This window comes from Neopsephotus bourkii, unplaced genomic scaffold, assembly GCF_033783945.1.
Source record: "Neopsephotus bourkii isolate Nb327-2 ecotype Australia unplaced genomic scaffold, CSIRO-AGI_Nbou_v1 NB_1792, whole genome shotgun sequence".
In the NCBI taxonomy this organism is placed as follows: Eukaryota; Metazoa; Chordata; class Aves; order Psittaciformes; family Psittacidae; genus Neopsephotus; species Neopsephotus bourkii.
Window position 1 is genome coordinate 4,798,977 of NW_026902266.1, and position 21,808 is coordinate 4,820,784.

At 38.1% G+C, this 21,808-nt stretch overlaps 1 protein-coding gene across 3 annotated transcripts in view; it reads right to left on the bottom strand.

The window, feature by feature from the left end:
- Window positions 1-228: 228 nt before the first annotated feature.
- Window positions 229-21,808, bottom strand: part of CHID1 (chitinase domain containing 1) — a 134,237-nt gene continuing 112,657 nt past the window's right edge. For all 3 annotated transcript variants that reach the window (XM_061380313.1, XM_061380314.1, XM_061380312.1), the window contains 3 exons: window positions 8,219-8,299; window positions 3,063-3,105; window positions 229-494 (listed from right to left, as the gene is read on the bottom strand). In XM_061380313.1, coding sequence (XP_061236297.1) covers window positions 396-494; window positions 3,063-3,105; window positions 8,219-8,299 — 223 coding nt within the window. In that variant the 3' untranslated portion in view covers window positions 229-395. The remainder of the gene's footprint in view (window positions 495-3,062; window positions 3,106-8,218; window positions 8,300-21,808) is intronic.

The following is a 21,808-nucleotide window of genomic DNA, read 5'->3' on the forward strand; positions in this document are numbered from 1 at the left end:
TCACTGACTTTGGTTATTACCCGCAATTGTTTGACAGGTCTGTTTCTTAAACCATGATCAGATGGCAACAACCAGCCCATTTTATTTCTTGTAGAAAACATCTTGGAAAATACTTTCAACTCTGATGCCATCCCAGCTCTGTTGGTTTTAATGACTGAATTCAGGAATTTTGAAAAAAAAGTCTGTTTTGGTTTGCCTTTCATTTTATAAGATACCAATAATCACGTCTGTGTGGCAAATCAGAAAAGGTTCTTTATTGGGAAAAATGCAAGTTTAATACAGATGCAATATAAATTACAAAAAATGTTTTAAAAATCACCTCTCCAGGATATCCAAATTAATTGAAGTGGAGTCTCAGTAAAGCAAATAAAGTCTTTCCCAGATCATCTCTTATGTTAAAGCAGGTCATAAAAATAGTCCAGGCCTTGTCCCAGTTCCCAGATGGATATTCCAGTGCCCAATTCCTTCGCAAGTTCTAAGCGCAACTGGATGGACTAAGACAAAGACACATAAAGCAATTACCCTTTAGTCAGAGACATTAGACACTGTGCTGCCATCTCTTCATGCCATTAAAAATACCTATCCTTGAATGAGATACTGAAAAACGTAGTCGGTATTTCAAATGCTCTCTGGTTAGCAAGCAATCATTCAGTAAGAGGCAGTTAACTGCACCAGTTAATTCAATGACCTAATAAAAGATAACCAACTAAACAGACAAAATGCCACAGAAATAAATCAGATTTATGAACTGCACAATGCACTATTATAATTTAGGCTATCATTTCACAAGGTACAGAAATTCTAACTCTTCCCAGAAATGTCTCAGGGGTAAAATAAAACTTTATCACTGAAAACAATTAGAACAACTTGTCAAATACCATCAAGATCTCTTACCTACCCTTGCCTTCACCCATGACCTGGTCACGATTTTCACTAACACAATTCTGTTTTAGAGAGATTCTCGGAGATTAGTATTTAAAAAGTATCCCTATTTGAGCTCCAGCCATTTAGGTTAGCCACTGGTTTCCACTGCACTTCCTCCAGTTCAGACAACAAAAATATTTTTTCCATCTTTTACTTTCACGTTTCCTTACTTTGAAGTGCAACACTTCAATGTTTAAACTAATCATGCCAGGGATGTGTTAAAAACTCATTTCCACAGAAAACAGAACAAAGTATCAAGGCATCATCAACAGAGCCATTGAGCCTGGTGTTCATGACTGCTTTTAACTAATCCTGAATAAAGTAATTCTGAGCAACTTGCCAGTGATTATAACATTAACAAGTGCAAGAAGCACACTTCTTTATTGTCCTGGGGCAATAAAACTAAGTGTTCCCTGATCATCTTGCTCATTATTATATAAACAATTATTTGATTTGTCCCAGCATACAAATCTCAAAATATTTCCTTACATGCTTGCTGAAATCAGAAAGAAAACCAGTTTCCATAAATTCACCAGCCTCCACAGTTGAGTATCTGCTAGAGAAGAAGCAGTGAAAGAAATATACAGGAATGAGTGGTTCTTAACCTGGCTCGCACTGACAACAGCAGGCTGAAATTCTTCCACAAGGCCAAAAAGCATGTAGCATAACAACATGCAGGGCTCTCTCTTTTCTCTGACAGGTTCACAATAAAACTTTCTAACACTGTAAGACAGCTCCTACTAGCAAGAACATAGTTAAATATGCTAATTAATATCCCATGTGTGCTTGTACTTCCACCAATATTAGATTAATGAAGGGAAATATCCTTGTACTAGATAATAATCCTGTTCAGAAAAACAGAGCTTTGGATCATTTCACACTAGTTTAGCCATACAAAATGTGTCTGTTCTCTGTAAATACGATATGCTTTCACTACAGACTTAACATACTGCCTTTAGCTTATTTGAGAAAATTTAAAGATAGCTTCTAAGAACTAAGTCTGCAAGTAACCAATTTATCCTGTATTGTGGTATATTGTAGATATTGGATAGACAGAAATGATACATCCTGCCAAAGGACTTTAGTAAGGCCAAATGCTGAAGTTTTCAAAACACTAAAATACATTCTACAGAATCAGGGTGATGCAAGCTGACAGGAAGAATTAGGCCTTGTCCTGGGTTCAGCAGTAGCAGTCATTTTTCTCTTAGCTGGTGCAGTGCTGTGCTTTTGACTTTCATCCTGGGAACAACTCTGGTAACACCAATGTTTTTAGCTGCTGCTCAGTAATGTCTAGTCTGACCAAGGACTTTCTGAGTCTCATGCTCTGCCAGGGAGGAGGGGAACCTGGGAGGAAGCAGAGACAGGACACCTGACCCAAACTAGCCAAAGAGGTATTCCATACCACAGCATGTCATACCCAGTATATAAATGGGGGGAAGTTACCCAGAAGGGTTAGATCACTGCTCGGTCGGGCTGGGTATCGATCGGTGGCTGGTGAGCAGTTGTATTCTCTTCCCTTGTTATTGCCCTTATCATTATTATTATTGGTGGCAGCAGCAGTGGTTTGTGTTATACCTTAGTTGCTGGACTGTTCTTATCTCAACCTGTGGGAGTTATATTCTTTCAATTCCCCTCCCCATCCCTCTGGCACTGGGGGGAGGAAGGTGGGGGGGAGTGACAGAGTGGCTGCGTGGTTCTGGGTTGCCAGCTGGGCTTAAACCACAACAGGACTCTGTTACAGAGGAAGGCAAAAGTTCTCCAATCTTCCATCCAACATGATCGGAAGGAGAATTTCTTCAGTCTCTTGTCTGACAATGAGTATGTCTGTTAGCACTTGAACTGTGTACTTGAACAGATGCTCTTGAACAGATGTACTTGAACAGCACTGGTCTGTCCTGCTGCATCTTCTCTCTTGACATGGCTTACCTTTAAAGACCCCAAACCCCCACTATGCGTGAGATGATAGAAAAAAAAAATCCTCTTGCACAGGCAGCTGAATCTTTGAATCACAACAACTACATGAGGGTAAACTTCTTTCACAGAAGTTCAATGTTTTCTGAAATTTCTCAATAATGCAACAAGTCAAGTAAACATTTCTTTCCTCTTAGAGCCCTCTAACATGAAAAAGTGGCACTTACTTTCAGTGTTGGGTAGAACACAGCATGTTTTCCTCCTTTATTCCTGCAAAACAGGAAAACCAAATAGTCACAAAAGCTTTGATTGATTCCTGCAGGATTTTCAGCTGAGGTTAGAATTCAAAACCAGCTTTATTCCTTCCCTCTAAGAGGAAACACAGATGGAGCTGAAGAAATCTGCCAATTTTATTTTGCAGAGGTTATTGCTACTAAAAATAAGATATGCTAGTATGCTCAGCATATGAGCATGAATACACCTATATCAAAGATAGAGAGTACTTGCCATTTAGTAGCTCATCTCTTTGAGATTTCTTACCCAGTGCTCATTTCGCTCCAAAAGCTGAGGCACTCTGTCTCTGAAATCATTGTTTCCATTGACCTCTATCTACTGAGGGCAGGGTAGGGACTAAATCTTCTTTACTTCCTTTTCTACTGTAGATATGAACTTCTACTCCTGCCATTTTCCTAGTCTAGATACAAACATATTACAGCACATAAAGCCAAAGTGATGGACAGATAGTAAGACAAGATAGTTGTGCCTATTAATGTGCATCTGAAAAAAATGAAGACATTTGGTTGTCAGATGTGAGAACATACACAACATATTTAAAGGTCAAGGATGCAACTGTGTCACTGTCCTGCAAGTATCAGTTACAGGAGTATTTGTCAGAAAGGTCACCCTGAGAAAATCATCCTATTTAAATGGGCTTTGACAATACTAGGGGCTGGAAAGTTAGAAGTTCAAAACATGATTGTATTGAGTCAAAGACCTGCTAGAGTCGTCTTTGGATAGCAACTGCATGATGCCACACCTAAACCAAGAAAAAAAAAAGAACTCCTTAAAAGGCTTAAGGCCTTTCAAAACATCAAAAGAACAGAGCACAGTTTCCTAATAACTAACACAAAGTTTAGGAAGAAATCAGGTAAGATTAAGATGAAAGTCCCAAACTTCTTTGGGCATAACACTTTATCCAAGAAATGGTCACAACAACATACAACATAGGCAGAGTCAGACAAGTTAACTGTCTACCCCATACTACTGGCCTTTAAGGAGTATAAAATATACAGACAGGGGAAGCTACACTGGGCACAAACACCAAGACTGCATTTTAAATCCCTAATAATGAGAAGGATGAGTTACAAGTGATCTTACAGCACCACTTAACCATTAGGACCAGAGGAAATGAAGAGTACATAGACAGACTAAGTAGGAATTGCTCCTAAATTTGAGCAATTCAGCGACTCTGGCCTCTTCAGAAACCTGCTTAGTAAGGTTCCATGGGATACAGCCCTAGAAGGCAGGGGGGGCCAAGAGTGTTGGCTGATATTTAAGGATCACCTGCTACAAGCTCAGGAGTGTTGCATCCCAACTAGAAGGAAGTGCAGCAGGGGCCAGGAGACCTCCTTGGATGAATAAGGAGCTGCTGAGGAAACTTCGAAGGAAAAAAGAGGCTTATAAAGGTGGAAGCAAGGACAGGCGGCCTGGGAAGAGTACAGGGATGCTGTCCGGGAAATTAGGGAACAGGTTAGGAAAGCTAAGGCCCAGTTAGAATTAAACTTAGCTAGGGATGTTAAGGATAGCAGGAAGGGATTCTACAGGTATGTAGCAAATAAAAAACAGACTAGGGACAATGTGGGCCCCCTCTGGAAGCTATCAGGAGAACTGGCTACAGAGGATTTGGAGAAGGCTGAGGTTCTTAACGTCTTCTTTGCCTCAAGTCTTCACTGGCAAAGGCTCTGACCACACCACCCAGGTCTTGGAAGGAAGACACAGGGACTGTGAGAATGAAGACCTTGGGCCCACTGTAGCAGAGGAACTGGTTCAAGACCATCTTAAAAATCTGAATGTGCACAAGTCCATGGGTCCTGATGAAATCCATCCGCGGGTCCTGAAGGAGCTGGCAAATGAAGTTGCTAAGCCGCTGGCCATCATATTTGAAAAATCATGGCAGTCAGGTGAAGTTCCCAACGACTGGAAAAAAGGAAATATAACCCCCATTTTCAGGAAGGATGGAAAATGGATGACCCAGGGAACTACAGACCAGTCAGTCTCACCTCCATGCCTGGCAAAATCTTGAAGCAGATTCTCCTGGAAGGCATGCCAAGGCACATGAAAATCAACAAGGTGCTTGGTGACAGCCAGTATGGCTTCACTAAGGGCAAATCCTGCCTGACCAATCTGGGGGCCTTCTATGATGGACAGGGGTAGAGCAGTTAATGTCATCTACCTGGACTTGTGCAAAGCATTCGACACTGTCCCACACGACATTCTTGTCTCTAATTTGGAGAGACATCAATTTGATGGATGGACGACTCAGTGGATAAAGAAATGGCTGGATGGCCACACGCAAAGACTTGTGGTCAGTGGCTCAATGTCCAGCTGGAGACCAGTAACGAGTGGTGTCCCTCAGGGATCGGTGTTGGGACCGGTCTTGCTCAACATCTTTGTTGCTGACATGGACAGTGGAATTGAGTGCACCCTCAGCAAGTTTGCTGATTACACCAAGCTGTGTGGTTTGGTTGATACACTGGAGATAAGGAATGCCACCCAGAAGGACCCTGACATGCTTGTAAGGTGGGCTGATGCCAACCTCATGAAGTTTAACCATGACAAGTACAATGTCCTACACCTGGGTCAGAGCAATCCCAGGCACAGCTACAGGCTGGGAGAGAAGAGATTCAGAGCAGCCCTGTGGAGAAGGACTTGGGGGTGCTGGTTGATGAGAAAATGAACATGAGCTGGCTTCAGTGTGCACTCACAGCCCAGAAAGCCAACCGCATCCTGGGCTGCATCAAAAGCAGCGTGACCAGCAGGTTGAAGGAGGTGATCCTGCCCTTCTACTCTGCTCTCGTGAGACTTCACTTCTAGTATTGTGGACAGTTCTGGTGTCCTCAACATAAAAAGGACATGGAACTGTTGGAACAAGTCCAGAGGAGGGCCACAAGGATGATCAGGGGACTGGAGCACCTCCCGTATGAAGATCGGCTGAGAAAGTTGGGGCTGTTCAGCCTGGAGACCTCATAGCAGCCTTCCAGTATCTGAAGGGGGCCTATAGGGATGCTGGGGAGGGACTCTTCATTGGGAACTGTAGTGATAGGACAAGGGGTAATGAGTTAAAACTTAAACAGGGAAGTTTAGGTTGGATATAAGGAAGGAGTTCTTTACTGTAAGGGTGGTGAGGCACTGGAATGAGTTGCCCAGAGAAGTTGTGAATGCCCCATCCCTGGTGGTGGTGTTCAACGCCAGGTTGGACAGAGCCTTAGGTGACATAGTTTAGTGTTAGGTGTCCGTGCCCGCGGCAGGGGGTTTGGAACTAGATGATCTTAAGGTCCTTTTCAACCCCAGCTATTCTATGATTCTATGATTCTAGCATCTCTCAACTTACATAAATGCATACTTACCTGTAATGTCCACTGAGACAAGCATCAGAGACAAGAGATTTCTGTAACTCTTGGTAATGGTCTCTCCCTGCTATATAAAAACGATCGGCTGTGCTTTTCCTAGAGATTCATGATCTGATTTCTTAGCAACGATTTTCATGTGAGATACTTGTCCAGTGAAACGTATTTCAGGCCTGTCTGCCATCCCCATCCAATGTAACTGAACCTTTGCAAACTAAATTGGCAACTGAAAAGATTTCCCTTAAATAACCCTCCCGTGCAGACAACTGAACCACTGCAAACATGCTGAGCCACATGGCTGCCTGCCAAGCACAGCACAGCAACTGATGTTGAGAGTGATTTTCAGACCCAGTGTGCTTTATGCATCGAAATTCCTCCAGGATGTCCAAACCCAAGAATCTCTAAAGACTAGCTTTCAAAGGTAAACAGTGTAGTGCTACCGACAAGCTATCCACTTCCCAGATATTCAGTTGCAAGGAGATGTTTAGGAAACGTGTTTCAGAAAAGAATCCGAGAAATATGCCAGTCATACAGAGCCCTTACATTTACTATTTTGAGAGCAAGTTTTCATTTGGTGATCACTGTGTCTCCAACTGGACAGTGCATTGAAGACCAATAAAACAAACCTTATAATTTAATCCTCTTCAGTTAACTCAAAAAACTTTGGAATTGCTCGGCACAAAGTGATTTTGCAAGAGGAGACCAAAGAATTAAATATGAAGGAATACAGATCCCAGTCCTTTCATACAAGCACAGAAAAGAAATTAAAACCCCACTGACAAGCATGTAATTTATTTTTTTTCCCCTGAGAAACGATGAAATGAGTGTTGCTCAGAAGTCAGGAGAAGATTACAGACTGAGAGAAACCTTGAAAACTAAAATAAGAATATAGAAGAAGGACATCTTAGGTTTGTTTTTTTTGTATGTTTATTTTTTCATATTTAAAAATATTTAAACCAAAAGGTATATTGAGAATAATTCTTTTATTTTTTCTTAAAGCACCCTAAAATGTGTTTTACTCCAGTTTTCAGCGGTGTGCTTTCACATTACCCATGCACTGAGTAATATGAAAGACAGGTTTGTAGAAGCAGTAGGATTACCTTATTTTTTGTATATTTGCATAAGAAAATAGCAAATTACCAGAGGCTAAGACGTTGCTTTTTTTTTTTTTTAATATTTTAAAAATTGAATCTTCCTAGCATCAGGAATCCTCTCATCATTTCATGATGAAAAAGGGAGGATAAAAAGTAATTTTCTTTTCCTTCGTGATCTCAGTACTTTTAAAACTTTATCTGGAAGTCACTTGATAGCATTTGCATTACACTTCTCTACAGTCCATTCCATTTAGTTGAAGTTTGTTGCTTGACCAATCTTACCACTAGCACTTGTAAAACCAGGCTCCTGTACCACAGTTTTTTCTCAAAACTATTTTTGATCTAGTTTTGGTAATCACCCAACAGCTCACAATAGTAATTTCAGAGCCTCTGATTAACTGACACTCAGCAGATAACTTTGATGGATAATTTCTGAAGATATGACTCAGACTTCTCTTCTGAAGACTGCTTTAGCTTATGTTATTTCATTAATTCTTTTCTGATGTACTTCTCTCTTTTCTGCTGTAGCTCAGTGTTAATGTACAGATTAAAAACATCAGATTTCCTTTTGCTGAATTTAGTTGCACACTATAATTACTTCACTGTGTACTCGGCCATGCTCAAAAACAATTGCAGAATAGTAAGCTAATAAATGTAACTCACTTTTTGTATTCAAAGTAGTGTTCAGCAATTTGTTCATCCCAGACAATTTTTGGTTTGTGCTCCTTCAAGGTTTCAATGTACCTACAAATTAAAAACACAGATCTAACATTAACTTTTCTTGTTATGAAATTACACTGCAGAAATTTCTGGGAAACAAAGAAAAAACCCCAGTTTTACTATGTTCAGATGTTGGATACTGCATCAAAAGTATCTTCTTGCTGACAACTTCCTCAGTCACTTTATACAATTTGCCATGTTCATATTCGTAGGTTGTTGTGATTTTTTACAAAATGAATGAATTAATTAATGTCCATCAACCGAGAAATCTATAAAGGCACACGAAAGCAGTGCTTCAATATTTCTACAGTCTGATTCCTATATGCCAAAGCACAGGCACTGTAGTCATCCCTAGGCTGTAACTAATTATGTCCTCCAGGGCTAATCAATGCAATTCTTGATCAAAAATAGCTATAATGTGATCAGAAAAGTTCTTCTACAGAAAGGGCTTAGCTAGTCTTCTAAAATAAAATTAAAAAAGAGCTCATTTTCAAGGAAAAGTTACTGCTAACTTTTACTTAGCAGTAACTAAGTTACTACTAATTAGTGCATATGAATTTTCTCCACCATTAGTTTATTTGCATTATTCTCTTCCAATGAGATTTTGAATGTGGAATTAACTACTTCATACCTACTTGACACAAAGTGAGGACAGAATAATATTTGTACCAAAAAAACTGTACAGGGAAGTACTGTGAAATAGAATGCTGTAAATTCATGTTCTTGGTTAGCTCACAGTATTGTCTCAGTGTAGAGACAGCGTCTCCTTGTGCTTGCACTTATGACAGCACAATGGAAACCAGCTGCTAGCTGCCCCATGTAAGAAGACCAGAAATCAGCAAGCTACTGCCAGTGGTAGAGGTCACACAGATGTCACAGGAAGTCTCTATCACATATTCCTCTGTCTCCTCTGCATCTTTTTAATGTGTATCTTTGGCCACCAAGAGGCTGAACTTAAATCTGCTGACAGCTTTCCTGACTAAACATTAGGGAGTTTATCTGGCCACAGGTCAAGCACAATCAGTTTCTTTTTACCTTGGGGATTGTATCAGGAACTTGAACTCCAAGTCCCATTATCAGTACTTCATCATGATTATATAAAGCCATCGCAGGCAAACACAGTGATCATAAGTTACTAATAATTTCTTTTATTTTTGCAAAATCTACCAAAACCATCACTTCCATAATATAGAATCATAGAATAAACTAGGTTGGAAGGACCTTCAAGATCATCAAGTTCAACCATTCCCCAGCATTGCCAAGGCCATAAATGGAAAGGTACTGTCGTATCTTTCAAACACAATGCTCTACATGAAAATGTCTCATTCTTGCAGTAATTTCTTTCCTCAGGACAGGATTTGCATGGAAAAATTTGCCTTCAAATCATCTTCTAAATAAGAAATTTCCATCTCCTATATAAAACGTTACAACTGATTTACACCAGCCACTACCCTGACTCCATCAGTGCTGGAATTCCACCTCACTATATGCTTCAAAAAACAGCAAAAAAATTTGCGTTTCTCAGTTTGAAAAGACTTATTCTCTCCTTTGGTATTAATCTAAACATAATTATAATATTCAGCATTGCAGGGAATATCTTCTCTCTTCTGCTGTGGCTTGCTCATTCATATATTGGTAAATTGCTGCCTACTGCCAGCAGTTTCAGAAAAGATTTTCATTTTGCATTTAAGTCAAATGAACCCGAGGCATGCTATTTAAGTATCTACATGGTAGCACCTATTGCACTCTTCCTCAACATACACATGCCCTGGGAAAATGCACCTTTTCAAATAATGCAGTTAAAACCTTGGGAACTGCCCATCCTTTTTAAGGTATAAAAATTTTCAGTTGCCCCACTAGTGAAATATGCAAAGAGACCTACTTTTGTATATTTAAAATTTAAGGATGGCTTTTAACACCTTTGTCTCATTTGAGAATGGTGACTTCAGTAATGACAGGAGACAACACTCAAGTAGAACACAGGATCAAGATGTTATAAAAATTACCAGCCAAGACATCCTGGCACTCAGTTTTCATAGAAGCACTGAATCAGCTGGGCTGGAAAAGACCTTTAAGATCATCAAGTCAACTGTTCCCCCAGGATTGACAAGTCCACCAATAAACCATGTCACTGAGGGTCTCACCTACATGATTTTTGAATACTTCAAGGGATGGTGATTCCACCACTTCCCTGGGAGGAAGCCTGTTCCAATACCTAATCACCCTGTCTGTGAAGAAATTTTTCCTAATATCCAACCTAGATCTCCCTTGATGTAGCCTGAGGCTGTTACCTCTTGTCCTATTACTTGTTACTTGAGAGAGGAGATGCATGACTTTAGATGGGAAATCATGTGCTAAAAATCCCAATACAATTAAAGAGTCTTCTACATACATATGAGCAAGCTTTAAAATTAGAAATGCAACCTGAAGCAATTATAGCCTATTATATAGAAGGTATATTATTATTTTAGAAAGCTGTTCAGTCATGTGCTGCGCTTAATGAAAACCCATCCTGACCGGGCATAGAGAATTTATTTCTCTTTCTCCTTCCTCCTCTAGGCATTTATCACAATGGTATGTAAGACCAATATGAACAAGTTAGTTTGTCGTCAAATCACATCTGTTTTCCATCACACTGAAGCAGACAAGCATGGAATATCAGTATGGCTAGGGAACAACAGATCTAGATTCATTTCCAGGTTCTCAGAGAGGGAAAAAGGATGGGCAGGGCGCTCATCTCAGCCAGCCTTCCTTCTTCTTTCCACATCTCACCTCACTCTTCACATTTCAACTCATATTTATTGCTATTTTTCTCTCCTTTCTTACTAACTTGCCTCTCTTTCTACTGCCACTGTCCCAGTACACATCTACTTTCGTACTCCTATCAAGACTAAATTATTTGCTTCCTCATCCATCAGCTCCCAACTTACTAGCTTTCTTCTTTTACCAAACTGCCTCAGCAGTTAAGAGTATGATAAACACTGAAAACACCTTTATTGCCTTGCACTACAGATTTTCTGGAAAGTTTGTGACCATTTGCAAAGAAAGTCATGCTGGTTTTGTGGTCCTAGCCTGAAATGAGGCCAGGACAATTCAAGTATCTGCAGTGCTGATGCTAGTCTCTAATGAAACACAATGCATCATGTAAAAATGATAAATATGCATGGACTATCAGGAATAGCAACTAAAAGCTGCATGTCCACCTTGCAAATACTTGTTCTTAAACAGAGAACTGCCATTCTGGCTCATTTAAACAGTCCTTGGCTTAACTTAACCAAAGTAACATCCTTCTCTCCCAGAACATTTCTCCTTGACAATAAATAAGCAGCTTAAGTATCAATTCAGTTGTCACAACTGGGCTTTGAAATTTATGACCAAAAAAAATCATGGCCACATAAAGCGTAAGTGTTTGGAAACGATGTGAAGTCTGCCTGTCACCTGTCATACAGGACTTCAAATCTGCACTTTCCTGTCATACCTCTGTCAAAAAGGACAGAGACAGAGTTGGTGTCTACAGACACCAACTATTAGCCTTATGACTGCTACTCCTGGTTACAAACCCCTTGGGCAGGGTTGGACTAAAATAAGCATTCACTAACACAGAGTACATAAGAAACCAGAGCATACATATTATGGAGTATCTGTAAAGTCAGTCCTGCCAATGATGTGTATCTATGTACAACACTAATATGGCTACAGTGTCATGGTTTAAACCCAGCCACAGAGCTTGTTCACTCACTCCCCCCCTTCTTGCCCTCCCCCTGCTCCTGGAGGGAGGGGGAGGAGAATTGAAAGAATATAACTCCCACGGGTTGAGATAAGAACAGTCCAGTAACTAAGGTATAACACAAATCACTGCTGCTACCACCAGTAATAATAACGATAAAGGAAATAACTAGGGAAGAGAATACAACACTTCAGCACCACCCAACCGGTAACTCACCCCACCGCATCCGACCGAGCACCCACTGACACGATACCTAGTCCAACCCCGCAGTCCCCCAGCCCTTCCGGGTAACTCTCTGTTACATCTTAGGCATGACGTGCTGTGGTATGGAATACCTCTTTGGTCAGTTTGGGTCAGGTGTCCTGTCTCTGCTTCCTCCCGGCTTCCCTCCTCCCTGGCAGAGCATGAGACTCACAAAGTCCTTGGTCAGACTAAAACATCAGTGTTATCAGCCCTGTTCCCAGGCCGCAAGTCAAAACACAGCGCTGCACCAGCTACTAAGAAGGAGAAAAATGACTGCTACTGCTGAACCCAGGACAGTATCCACCTACACTCTACTGCACTTCGTTGCACATTCAACTAATAAAGGATCCACAGAGAAGGTTCTCAGGGTTTACAGCTGGTGTGTCTGCTCCTTTTTTAAGACACATTTCTTCTTTGCCTATTTGCCATCCTTATAAAGAAGAAACAAAAATCCCTTTTCCTCAATTATTTAAAAATATTGCACCACAGATGTTCACTGGCCCACATGGCTTCATAAAACAACCAGCAAGTATAAAACCACACTTAGAGCACTGCATGCTGTCTCTGCTGATAACTAAGTTGATTCACATGTTCTATGTTGTCTGAACCCTACAATATAGCTTGATTATACTATGTAGGAAAGGGGCAGTTCAAGTGTCTGATTGTATCAGCACAAAGTAGCTATTCCTAGCAGGGCTGATCAAAAACCAGATGCTATTTTGTGAGGTATTTCACATCTGCATGCATGCAAATTGTCCTAAATACAGTTGAAAACATATTGTTATGATATTAATGAAAAGACAATTTCAACAAAATACACAGATGTGTCAACAGCAGTAATTACTATACCACTGCATATCAAACCATATAATCTGCACTTAGTTATTAAAATACTGTATTAATTTTATACTTTAAAATCAACGTAATGTTTCAACTATTCATTATGATAATAGGAAAAAGTACTAGAAGATCTCAATTTTACTAACTCTAGTTACAAAAGTATTAGGGTAAAAAAGTATGAAGAATACTCAGCAAAAAATACTTCGTTAATAAAGTACCTAAATTTCTGGCAGGATGTAGAACTTAAGCAGAACTTCCTCATTCTGACAAAAAGAGAAGATCACAGCTTTCCTATTTCTTTAATTTTTTTCTTTTAAAACCCCACTGGCCTCATTAGGTCTCTGTATAGATATAAACCTGGGTTTCTTTACTTTTCTGTCTCTGGATAGGATTTGTAATCTGGATCTTTTGTAGTATATGGGAAAAAAAAGAAGACAGGATATTGAGACAAAGGGACACAAAATCACAAAATGGAATATAGAAACCTTTAGAATTAGTTTTAAGTAATGTTAAGTTTGATGGCTTTGTAACAGTAGCAATGGAAAATTACTGAGGTGCATGATACACAGAAAAAAAAATAAGAGTACAGCTAGAGAACATACTGAGAATTCTCACAAGATAAATCGTTACAGTTGGCCTAGTTTTAAGAAAAACAGTCTAGAAGAACAGGACACAGGGATAAGGAATATCTGGGAATTGCAGGTGTCCAGGATGGGCCACAGTTAAACTAACTGATAAGTAGGAGGATAGGAGGATTATTATGTCTCTGGTGCTAATGAACCAATTAAACTGGTATGAGCATCTACTGCGCGTGCTTCAAAAGCTGCCAGAAGTGATGAAGATTGTTGGAAGAAGTAAACGACCCTCAGAGACCACCACCACAATTCTGTACGCATGTGGGGAACTCTCTGGAAAATTATGTAATCCATACGTAGTCTCATGAATATGTATGTATGCCCAGGGACTATATAAGGATGGCTTGTATAGCAATACAGCGACACACGTTAGGAGGAGTTATCCTCCGTGTCTCCCGGCGCTGCAATAAAGAATACATGCTTGTCAGCTTGAAAACTTTGTTGGCAAGTTTGTTCCTGGAGTTTTCTCCAATCAACATGGAGGTGTGTATCAAACTGAAATCTTTCTAGACATCTCCATGTAGTCATGGATAAATGTACTGAAAAATAACCCTCTTCTCAGGACAAGTCACAGACTACCAATGCTGTTTCAGAATGACTATACCAGAAGATGCTATAATGCAATGCCAGAATTTACTTTGAGCAGGGAAATGACTGCTTACTCTTACCATATTAAGGTAGTTTTCATCATAATGCAGGATAAGAATCATCTTGACACTGGAGATTTTGGCATATGAATTCCCACTAGAAGCTAGAAGTAGCAAATGAAAGCTTGACAAATTGTATTAGATAATAAAGAAACAACTGTCCTGTCAAAAATACATAACATGTAAGTTATGTAACAAGTGCATACTAAATTGAAGAGAAGAAGCTTAGTCACAGAAAAGTTATTCTTACAGAATTCTCAAATACTTGAAAGTGCAGCCAGGCTTCTACAAGAATGACTATGTCTGATGGAGAATTCAATATATGCGTTGTTGAGAAGTCAATAGGTGATTCTTTCTGCACTCAGGTTCAAACCACCACACTGATGTTACTGCAGCTTAATGTATATCTTTCACAGAAGAAACACAGGTACTAGTAAATTCTTATAAGGCAATGTATCATTATGTAATGGCAGTGATATTAATCCTTCCTAGACCATACAGCATAAAGGCTTAAATTCTGTTCCAGCTCACTCAATCATCTGGCCTCCTGCAGAATCAGAGACAAGACACAGTCTCTCTGTTTAAAACTACTTCTCAAGATGATGAAAAGAAATGCTTGTTTAACCCTACTGGCTCATTTTAAGAATCAGCAGGTTCATCACCCTAAAACAAAAACAAAATGAGCCAAACAAAACCAAAACAAAACAAAAACCAAACCAACAAAAAAATCTTTGAAAATAAAACTGCTAGTTTTTAAGGGTACATTTTCTGAAATGCTTAATTAATTTTCAGCTGAGGTTGAAGCATTTTCAAATACATTAAGTACAATACTGTGCTCCATTATTGCAAGAATTGACATAATAGGCTATGCATATGAAAAAATGAGGCTGTGTATCTTTGGATGTGAGGCTGAACAAAGTTCAGATACACTAATACATCTCCACTTCCAAGTAGCCCCAGCAGAGTGTTCATACTACTTAGATGACAATCACATCAGGCCTACAATTTCCACTAAAATTATTGCTGCCTACTCCTCCTTGGCCTCATGACTAGTGGCTTTGCAGTAAAACATGACCTGTAAAAGCAAAGTTGATAAAAAATACTAAACTATGAAAGTGTTCCAGTTGTTGAACAGCTCTCTCCCTTCAAAGCAGTGGGAATATCCATATTCTTGAATTCTCTTGAAAGCAGCCTCTGCTACCATTGCCCTACACTTCAGCATCTAAGACATGTTGCATTTTCAAACTATTGGAAGAACAATCCAAGAAGCAAAAAGGAGTTATTAACCACAGCCTTGTGCGGCTCTGCTGCAGATCCTTGAGACACAAGCATCCTGTTGAATACAATGAATCAAATGCCTTTGAGAATGGTCTTAATGTCAGCCCAACAAACAAATTCATGGTATTATTTCTTCCATCAAGAACACTCCTATACTCCCAGCTATTAGAGTGCTAAGACTATAATTTTCAATGCTGCTATGACAAACATGGACAAAATACCCACTAATTACTTGTACCTATCTCTGTTCACTTGAAAAGTATACATTAAATGCTTTCAGAATGCAAGAATACTTACTAAAATAATGGCATTTAAGTAATTCCTTTAAAAGTATTCAATTTTGTAAGAGCAATTGCGATAAACTATCTAAAAGAAGCTATGAAATTACAGAGTTGCTCAAGCTTTATGTATCTTACTCTGGTGCTCTGGTTTGTTGATAAATGGTCTCTAAAACTAATGCACTCAAAACCTATTTCAGGTTACATTCCTAAGTGGAAGCATACTGCATTATTCCTACAAAGAAAACCACACAATAATTCCAAACTAAAATACACAGAGTTCAGAATAAAAATGGAACAAGAGAAATTACAAGTCATGACTTTTAGAGGTAGCAAAGACCCAAATCCAGGAAGGTTTGGTCTCAGATCTGAGCTTAATCTGCCAAATTCTCATTGCTGATAAATCTGACTAAGACTTCTGGGTTATCACAGACATGATTTTTGAAATTAGCTGTCAATTAAACTTTGTTATTTCAACCTAGCACTCACAAAGCAGAAAAAATGTTTCAAAGCTACTCCGAGTCTCTATCACCTGTCCTGTCTGAACTTCAGCCTCTGAAAACCAAAAACTCCTATGAGATAAAAGAAACACAGTTCAGGGATAGTTTTTTAGCATGAAACAGTCACAGATGCACATAATAAATTTAAGTGATCAAGCACAATAAAGCAGAGAGTTTCACCTTCATATGAACAAAATCATAAATTCAATCCCTGACAGAGGACTGTAACTAAAGAAAACAACTACATTAAAGGAAGATCTATGACAGAGCAGTAAACTACAAAACCTCCCTGTCCTGTGAAGCTATGAAATACATACTCTTTTGGAATCAAGTGAAGAACAAAGACAATTTCTGATGTAATTTTAAGTTCATTTTTCATACCTAGCAAAGGGATTTTTCTCCTCTCAAATGATCATGCTTTAGTCACAGTTATATATATTTATTCTGGATTTACACCAGTAGAACTAATATAACACTTTCAGCCTTTGTTTTTATTTAAAGATAGAATTATGACAAATTCATGCGTATGACTACTAATCTCTCATAAAAAATGCAGATCTCAAAGGGTTAGTACCTTTTTAATGTGCCTTAGAATAGCCTGGATGGCATATAATTTCTCCATTTTTGGTATGACTTGAATTGAAGATGGGCTATGCAGTAATAGACTATATCCTATCCAATGAGAGTGGAGATTTATGCCCTTTTAAGAAGCTTGTCTTCAACTGGGCAGTAAATACTTGAGGGCACGGATTTTAAATCTCTTGATATTTAGTTAAACTAATACATATTCATGTGGCAGCCTTCAGTTTTAAAGAAAAGCCTGGTACTTTTCATCATGAAAGAATAGCTGAAAGTCTTCCATATCTTTGCTGTAACTCCAACAGATATTTGCATATTTTTATCTGTTTAGTTTCCACTGAACAAACATATCTGTGCCAGCTGCTAAAATTTGATAAGGTGAAGACTAAATTTTAAAGCAAACCCCAGTATGCATATATTTATTTGAAATGACTTCCAGAAGAGCTGTTACTTAAATCAAATTGCAACACTTGGAATGCAAATCAAGGGACAAATTGATGGCCCCCACATTTTTTCCCTTTGAATTAACCAGAAATTTCAAAATGCAAGACTATTTCACTTCTAACAGGTATGTATATGGTTATATTTTAAAAGCCTTTAATTTAAACACCACTACTTTTCACGTTAACCATAACTACAGCTCTCTGCCAGGTGTACAGCACTTTGTGCACAAATCTCTGGTTTGCTGAAGAAATTGTTTTAGTAAAGGGGAATTATACAGCATATTTGGAATCTGTGGACATTCTAAAATTTTGTTAAAAACTGGTAAGTTAGAAAATAAACCATTTTGCTGTGTTTAAATGTCAGAAGTTTGCTTTTTACAATTATTTGAGCAAATTTAGACAGTAAATGTTCACAATTTATTCTAGTACACTGCTAAAGATAAAAGAGTAGGACATGCATGTATCTGAAGTAGCTCCATATGCAAATATATTAAATTGTAGTAACACTTGCAAAATACCATCACTTTGCATTCCCTACACAAGTCATCCAACACAGCGCAATCACCAGTATAGCTGTGTAATTAATAAAAGAAAAATGTCCAAAAATGTCCTTTGAACAATTACTAACTGTACATCTAAACAAGTTAATGAACACTATGATATGCATGTAACAGAAGATGAACCCAGAAAGCCCAAAGCAAAATTAGAGAACAAAAAATCCAGCAAGGCATCAATCACTAAAAGCACAGAAGAAAAGACTGATACAACATGGAATGAAGAAACACCTTAGGGTTTTTTTAATGTATATAAAAAAGCATAATTTAGCAACAACTTTTGGGGAAAAAAATTATAATTTTCCTTTTTTTTCTTTCGATTTCATCAGTGGACACTGCTTGCTTCAAAGGGTGAAGAAAAGCATTTGTTTGTTTTAATTTAAAAAACGGATTCCACTGAATTAAGTCTGGCAAGATACTGAATAGGTTCATTGCCAGAAATAAGTAAACTTTTCTACCTTAAGGCAGGCCTGAGGGGAGAAGTAAAGCTTTATTTTTCATTGCAAAGAGCCATTTCAAAACCATATGGCAGAGGTGTCACCTGGGAATAACTCCCTGTGCCCCACCTATCTAATTATCACAAGCTCCTGCTACAGTTGTATTCGCAGAGATAAGCTATTAATCACCTTGTTAAGTAAAGAAAACATAAAAAGAGGATGAAGATGAAGAGAAACAGATGAAACTATCAACTGCAAAACTTTACAATGCAAGAGCAGGAATAACACGGAGAACAGTATTTGGAATAGAGAAAAATGTTCCAACTGCAGTCACTGAAAGACTCAATGGCCAATGTTGGGGATTGATAAGGCTTTTGCTGGGTATTAATTGTGCTTACTTTTACATAAGGTGGAGGGCTATAATCTGTTCCTCTTTAATTTGCCATTCTAGCTATTGCAATAAACCTCTGTACTATTTTACACACATTGTATCATACAATGTAGCTATTGCACCACTTCAGAAGCTCTTTTATTTCAATCCCAGGATTGAAATAACAGGTCAGGATGTGCTCAGGATGGCATTGTTTTCTCTTTAAGCAAAGATCTATTACTGCCAGATGATGGCTTCTGTACTCGGCAACAAAAAATAGTTGGTGAATCAAATCCAGAAGTCCTGAAGAAAAATATAAATTACTTCCTCAGGCCATAAAAAAAAAGGGAGGTTCTTGGCTTTTCAGTAAGCTCTGACTGCATAACTGGGATCACTTCAACTAGTTTTTCTGACTGATTTTGACACTTGCTGACTTGAAATCTCAAATACTATGTTGTGTGTAATCTTTTGCCCACAATGCTCTATATCTGTGGCTTGTGATGACTGCTGCCTTTGCTCAAACACTCAGAAAGCTTCCACACAAAGGACCAAGCTAGGAGGAAAAAACAAAAGAACCTGCAGCAACATATGACTGACAGCCAACATACAAACACACTGAAAAGGCTGAAACATATTTTATTGGGCCACTGGTCTATATGGGTATCACATCAGGAATGGTCTAAATACATCATACCTGTTCTAGGTTTCTTAAGCTGACAAGAAGAGACAAAGGAAAAAAAAAAAAGAATGGGGCCAAGAACTAATTTTTTAGCCATTAGCATTTCTGAGCAAGCAACAGCAATTCAACTATGCTGCGTATTTTTCTGGATCCAGGGAAATGAAAAGACAGATTAATAGACCTGTTAATTTATATTCACAAAATATATTCCAATTACAAGTAGTTTCTGACCCTTTCTGGCCCCACAGCCATTGCAAGAACCTCTTTAATTACTTGCCTCTTTTGCAATAAAATACAATTAAGCACTACTAATTATTTGACACAATATATTTTAAGTATGGAAGAGACTAACCAGTTGCTATAACAACATAATCTAATAAACTTCACTGGCAGCTATTACAGATTCTCTTCCTATAGCAGAAGAGTTTTGAACTACACCCCCACTTTCAAACTTATCATCTTTGTTGCATTTTCTATCTACAATAAAATAAGAACATACTGAATAGAAGAGGGCTGAAAGAATTCATAAACCCATCAAATTGTTACAGCACTTTACACTTCAGGATGATGCATAAACATTAAGCAATTAAGACAGATGTGGAAGATAAAGAATCTATTAGAAAACAAGTTCTTCCTGTGAAAGACAGAAGTCTGAGATAATGTTATAAATCAAACTAGACAAAACCAATACCAATGCAGTCAGTAAGTGTCGGCATTTTGTATAATTTCTCCCTACATGGGCAGCAACTAAATATGCCACAGCATGCAAATATTTCTTCAGAAATACTGGTACAGAATTAAGATGTCTAGAAAAAAAATAAGACAGATATCCGAAAATTATAAAAATCCTTTAACTATCTTTACATGATTCTAGATGATCTTCACTGTGACCCCCATAAGCCTGTCTGCGGAAAACAGAAGATAAGAAGTTACCAAGTTAACAGGAGAGCAGTTTTACAGAAGTATATTATTACAGAAGATCGTGTAACTTCAGGAGCATTTTGATCTAGCTTACAGCCAATGCAAATTATACTATTTGCCATTTGAATTTGGCCAGTCTCGCAGATTCAAATTTTAACACAATGAAAGTATGAGTAAAATTACACAGGAATTCTGAAAGGTTTTTACAGCTAGGTAAACACCATCCCATAAAGAACTGGTTCTATACTTTGAGTGAAGAAAGCCAGTATACAAGCCTTCCAGAACCAGAGATATTGTTTCATTCCAGCTAATAGATCTATTTTGTTTATAAAAAACACAGTTAATCTGTCCAAGTTTTCTTACCTTTTCATTTGAGTTACTGGTTACTCAAAATTACATTTAAAGCTAACACAGGGTATTCATGTTTGGTTTTACCCAGAGGGCAAGTAATTTCTTGAAAAGGTTCAGCTCTGATAATAAAAATTAATGGAAATCACGAGAATTGCATAATTGTGTTATCTGTTACTAACTAGTTACCAAGACTCGCAAGCGCTTTAGAAAGACAAATGCACCTACCATTTTGCCAGTATCAAATCAATCTCTCCTTCCTACAACAAACAGGCAAATCCTACTTCTGCTCTCCTGCTAGACAATCTCAGCAAAACACAAATCCTTGCATTTAGTTCAACAAATATTTCCAAAAGAGAATTTAGCTAAATTATAAATAAGAAAGTAACAAAAACATTAAGATATCTTAGTAACATTTAAGGAAATTCAGAAATATGGAAACAAACCATTATGTTTATTTATTAGTCAAAATTACTTGTCTTTCATTGCCTAAACAACAACAGCTTTTTTTTCTGTTTGATTTTCAGATGCATCTCAGAGAATTTACAAGTAAAATTGTGTACCTACTATTAAGCATAGCATTCTGATTCTATAACAAAAAATATCAAGGCTTTGCTTTTTTTTCAGAAGATTTTAAATTTTACATAAACTCAAGCTTAGTTTAGTCTTAAAATGTGCATAGAGTTTTAAAGATTTGTATCTTGAAATCTATGAAATATTTCAGTGTAATATACTTGAATATTTTCATAAGAAAGCTCTTAGAAGGACATATAGTATGAACTCCTGGGGGAAAAATTTAGGGCAATATTACCATCTTTACCACCCCAGCATTAATATGGAAGAACAGTTGACAGAACAAGTGCATCACAGATTTAATTAGAGGATTAATAGAATTAATCACAGGATTCACAGACATACATCATATTTAAATAAAGGAAAATAAATGAAAAGGATCAAAGAAGTGTTTTTAAAGGACAGAAATACATTAGGTTTAAAAGCAATTCATAGACACAAAATAGATGTCACCAGAATGAGATGCGTATGGGACATTACC